The sequence below is a fragment of the Camelina sativa genome, chromosome 7, assembly GCF_000633955.1.
Source record: "Camelina sativa cultivar DH55 chromosome 7, Cs, whole genome shotgun sequence".
Lineage (NCBI taxonomy): Eukaryota > Viridiplantae > Streptophyta > Magnoliopsida > Brassicales > Brassicaceae > Camelina > Camelina sativa.
The window spans coordinates 654,208-659,870 of record NC_025691.1 but is presented as its reverse complement, the minus strand read 5'-3'; the positions used below and the strand labels follow the sequence as shown (position 1 = coordinate 659,870).

General features: G+C 36.5%; 1 protein-coding gene and 1 pseudogene across 1 annotated transcript; one reads left to right on the top strand and one right to left on the bottom strand.

Moving 5' to 3' along the window:
* Positions 718-1,977, bottom strand: LOC104704137 (probable protein phosphatase 2C 49). The gene is made up of 3 exons (XM_010420268.2): positions 1,629-1,977; positions 891-1,058; positions 718-795 (listed from the first exon to the last, which is right to left on the bottom strand). Exons 1-3 carry the CDS (start codon positions 1,791-1,793, stop codon positions 718-720), a joined length of 411 nt encoding a protein of 136 aa, XP_010418570.1. The 5' UTR covers positions 1,794-1,977.
* Positions 3,608-4,577, top strand: LOC109125371 (annotated as a pseudogene).

The window sequence follows — 5,663 nt, the reverse complement described above, 5'->3', positions numbered from 1 at the left end:
TTTGACTGTTTCGTTATATACTAACTTATAAGCAAATTAAAATATCTGAATTGGCATTTAGTCAAGCTTTATTATTTGCCTTTCAGCCTTTGTGTAAAATAATGTTTCTTTTAGACTAAATCAAGATGCTTATGATCTAACGTGTTGCTAAAATGAGAAACGTGTTTCGTGGAAAGTCTAATAACCAATTATAAAACTAGATCCAGAACTCTTCGTCTTTTAGCTTAGCAGAAACAAAATAACTAAACAATAGTAACAATTAACAACTAATCAGCATATATGACTCAGTGTTACTGTAAATTATGTCGGTTTAAGACTTAAGAGATGCACGCACGCGTTTGATGGGCTATAATTTAGAAGAAAGCCCATAAGAGTTTGAACTTAAAGTGTTTATAGCCCATTGAACTCAGTATGTTTCGTTTTAAAAAAGAAATTAGCGGAGTACCTAGCTAGAAAACATGAGACAAAACTAGACTGGTTTTAATCAAGTTAAGTTACTGTGGTATAGACGAAGACGAAACGTGGGAAATGGTCAACGAGAATGTCTAATCTAATTTCCAACCATCATAAAGCGACTTGAAGAGTACGTGGTTTTTGCTTTTATGGGACTTCTGTTATTGGTCCAACTCACAGAGGACAAAGCACAGTTTAAGACAAAGATCTCTTGACGAATTAAGACATTGACGTAAGCCTGTTTTAGTTATCACTTTTGTAGTCTCACCGATCTGTCAAGTCCATTTGGCTTATTCCAATGAAAANTGCTGCTGCTTCTGGTCCTCCATGACCGTCAAAAACCTAAACAGAGGAAGTCTTAAGTCAGAATTTATACTTAAAGGAGCATTAGATTTTTTTAAGGAAGTTACAAATCAGACATAAGAATTGTAGAGTACCGCATAGAAAGCACTAGGCTTTGGCAACTCAAAGAGACATCCAACTTGAGAAGATAGATCGTCTATGCGAATGTGTTCATCTTCCATGCGTCTCTTTGGGCCAATATCAGCAAAGCTTCCAGACCGGATGGTCGGAACAAAATCTGAGACACTTGGATCACAATCACCCTGCATTCAAAAAGGTAAATACAACACGTTATTGAAAACATAGATCAAATCTCAGCAGTGATTATAACAACTTATCCTGACAGAAGAAATCAAAATCTATAAACAATTAAAAAAAAAGAGTTCTCAAATCTCCAATTAATGAAAAAATAGAAACTAAAAGGCTTTTTCTTAGACGCATGCTCAATTTTAGCAATAAATGAAACACAAGCAGTTAAGACAAGACACAATAACTAAACTACAGAGGGCTTTTCCAGCAAGATCACCAGCTTTTAAAGTTTCAGACAACAAGTATCCGACTTTTTTCTACGACACGTAAACAAACATAAACTAGAGGTCCTCTAAACAAGTGTCCTAAACCGTTTCAAATTCCTATAGGGGTCATCTATCTTCTCTGATTTATCATACTACAGAATCCTATATGCCTACCAAACAATTCAGTCATATTCCTAATGATTGACGATTATGATTTCAGAACCCACCAGCTTCTTTTCAATTCTCTTTCACAAAGTACCCAGAAAGAAAAAAAAAAAAAAAAAAAAAAAACTCTTTTTATATANTCAAAAGACATACCACAACCAGAGGAGAAGTCGATAAACTTGCGGAAACCGACTGAGTAAAACCCAATTTAGGAGAAGAAACGGGAGATTTAACGGCGGAAGAAACTTGATCGAACAACTCAATCTCCAGAACCGCCGGTAAACTCTGTTGAAATACAACCTCTGCTTCTGCTACCATCTGTCTCTTTCCTCTTCACAATCAAACCCTCTTCTTATCTTTCTTTGTTACTCGAAATCTCTGATTAAATTAGTTTTTTTTTTTAGTTCTCTCTCGAATTCGTCACTTTGTGTTCAACGAAGGATTGACAATTTCGAAGTTGGCGTGTGTGTGTTTTTATTTCTCTCGCAGGGACGAAATTTCTGAGCCGCGTGGGTCTTTTTTTTTCAATATATAATTAAAGAAACTCGGAGATTTTGTGGGTGACTTAGTTAACCGGTTAAGATAGTTGACACGTGGCGGTTATTGTGCCGAGTCGGTTGCTTATGTGAGATTATTTTATCTTTTTTAGTTTTGTGGATTACACACACGGCTAAGACTAAGCCCTAATTATGCCACGTGTCATTCCAGCTTTGACGCGCGTACCCTTGAACTTACCCGAGAAATAAAGTAGAACTTTCTGTGCTATGATTAAATATGCAGGGTTACTTTTGTAAATCGAGAACTCTCTCGACCAGAATCTTAAAAGCCTTTGTTCGTGTCCACACTTCGTTTTCTTGATTTGACGATCTTACCCCTGATATGTATAATCGCACAGCGGCGTTGTGCTGTGAGATGATGAATCTGGACCGTTGAAAATTGAGCTTGGGTCCCAAGTTTTATCGACTTGTCATGCCACGCCATTGCTCCTTTTTTTTTTCGATTTTTTATTTATTTATTCTTGTTATAGTTTTTTAGTGGCATCTATCTTTTACACATTTGCATATAGATCAACAAGTTAAGTGCTCATTATGATCCAAAGACCAAAAGCCATCACCTAATTCTTATTTTATATGGTCTTTATTTTCTTCTCAATTTGACTGTTTCGTTATATACTAACTTATAAGCAAATTAAAATATCTGAATTGGCATTTAGTCAAGCTTTATTATTTGCCTTTCAGCCTTTGTGTAAAATAATGTTTCTTTTAGACTAAATCAAGATGCTTATGATCTAACGTGTTGCTAAAATGAGAAACGTGTTTCGTGGAAAGTCTAATAACCAATTATAAAACTAGATCCAGAACTCTTCGTCTTTTAGCTTAGCAGAAACAAAATAACTAAACAATAGTAACAATTAACAACTAATCAGCATATATGACTCAGTGTTACTGTAAATTATGTCGGTTTAAGACTTAAGAGATGCACGCACGCGTTTGATGGGCTATAATTTAGAAGAAAGCCCATAAGAGTTTGAACTTAAAGTGTTTATAGCCCATTGAACTCAGTATGTTTCGTTTTAAAAAAGAAATTAGCGGAGTACCTAGCTAGAAAACATGAGACAAAACTAGACTGGTTTTAATCAAGTTAAGTTACTGTGGTATAGACGAAGACGAAACGTGGGAAATGGTCAACGAGAATGTCTAATCTAATTTCCGACCATCATAAAGCGACTTGAAGAGTACGTGGTTTTTGCTTTTATGGGACTTCTGTTATTGGTCCAACTCACAGAGGACAAAGCACAGTTTAAGACAAAGATCTCTTGACGAATTAAGACATTGACGTAAGCCTGTTTTAGTTATCACTTTTGTAGTCTCACCGATCTGTCAAGTCCATTTGGCTTATTCCAATGAAAAAAATGAGCAAGAATTTTCCATTACTCAACCTTTTGTTGGCCACTAAAACTGGAAAAAAAAAATTCAGAAAACTATGTATTATTGTTTATAGAATGTGTAATGTTCTTGACAGAACAGTCCTTGTAATTTAAACAAAATTTAGCTATATAATAACAGCCTTTTTTAATGGTTTGAAATATTTACATTTATAGTATTAAAATTAATGAAAATGATGTATAAATTTTCCAAGTCTGGGAGTTGAATCACGCATCCTCAGGTAGTTGGCTCTGGAAAAGCTTGTGCAAATTGAGATCTCTTGCCAGACCCTTTATTGTTTGTGAAATAGGTTCAGGCAAGACGTGTAGCTTCTGGAATGATAATTGGACCGGTCTGGGGCCACTTTTGGAGATCACGGGGGAAGCGGGGCCGCGGACTACTGGTCTCCCTATGAATGATGTAGTTGCAGATGCAGTGAGGGAGGGCCAATGGTGGATCTCAGTCTCTCGTTCTAGACATCCCATCATTCGGCTCCTTAAGGATTGTCTTCCGCCTCCCTCGCTGGTTAATGTTCAACAAGATGCTACGGATGATGTTTATTTGTGGAAAATTGGGAACAGCCAGCCGTCTAGTGTTTTTTCCACCTCCAAAACTTGGGATCATCTCCACCCTATGGACCTCAGGGTGGATTGGGCCCAATCAGTTTGGTTCAAAGGTCGGATTCCAAAACATGCATTCATAGCATGGCTCAACGCAAGAAATAGGCTACATACGAGGGACAGGTTGGTAAGTTGGGGTCTCCCAGTTCCGTCTTCCTGTCTCCTCTGCAATGCGCATGATGAGTCAAGACAGCATCTTTTCTTTGACTGCTCTTACGCTGCAGAAGTGTGGAACTATTTCACCGGAAGGGCTCAAGTTTCTCCTCCTCAGCCTTTTGATGTGGCGGGCAGATGGTTGAAGCATCCCTGTCAGGATAAAACATTGCTCTGATTCTTCGTTTAGCCTTTCAAGCGTCAATGTATTACGTTTGGAAAGAAAGAAACTCGAGACTACATACCGCCTCCTCCCGTCCAGCCTCAGCATTAATTCTCGAGATCAAGAGTCTCCTGCGGAGTCATCTCAATCCCTTGACAGCTGCTCAGCGGATCATCCCTCCAGCGCCATCGCTTTTGATTACTTGGTTCGGAGTGTTTCATTAGATGGGTTCTAATCCTTGTACTTTTTTTCTAATTTGTAGGTGTTTATCGTATGTGAGGCACTTGTAATCGGTTTCTTTTGAAGTTAATATAAGGTATGATTATTTCAAAAAAAAAAAAAAAAAAAAANCCAAGTCTGACTCGGTAGATATCAGCAAATGGTCATGATAACTAAAATGAAAACTGATCCTCCGGATAACTAAAATGACTCAAACTTTTGATCATTTTTGTGTGTGTTCTAATATTGTGAAATTCAAAAATGATCAGAAGTCTTTTAACTCTTTTTTTTTTTTTTTCCAATTCTAATAGTAATAGTATTTTTACTTTAAATTCGTTTATCAAGAAGTTGACCCTTGTCTTATTTTGTAGCACATGCAAGTGCGCTCTTGTTCGTACTACATAACCAAATAGATATTTGCTTTTGCTTTCGCTTTATAACTTTTTTTTGCCGTTCTTCTTTTTCATGTTTCCATTCGATTTGCTATCGAACTATCTTTTTNAATAAAGTAGAACTTTCTGTGCTATGATTAAATATGCAGGGTTACTTTTGTAAATCGAGAACTCTCTCGACCAGAATCTTAAAAGCCTTTGTTCGTGTCCACACTTCGTTTTCTTGATTTGACGATCTTACCCCTGATATGTATAATCGCACAGCGGCGTTGTGCTGTGAGATGATGAATCTGGACCGTTGAAAATTGAGCTTGGGTCCCAAGTTTTATCGACTTGTCATGCCACGCCATTGCTCCTTTTTTTTTTCGATTTTTTATTTATTTATTCTTGTTATAGTTTTTTAGTGGCATCTATCTTTTACACATTTGCATATAGATCAACAAGTTAAGTGCTCATTATGATCCAAAGACCAAAAGCCATCACCTAATTCTTATTTTATATGGTCTTTATTTTCTTCTCAATTTGACTGTTTCGTTATATACTAACTTATAAGCAAATTAAAATATCTGAATTGGCATTTAGTCAAGCTTTATTATTTGCCTTTCAGCCTTTGTGTAAAATAATGTTTCTTTTAGACTAAATCAAGATGCTTATGATCTAACGTGTTGCTAAAATGAGAAACGTGTTTCGTGGAAAGTCTAATAACCAATTATAAA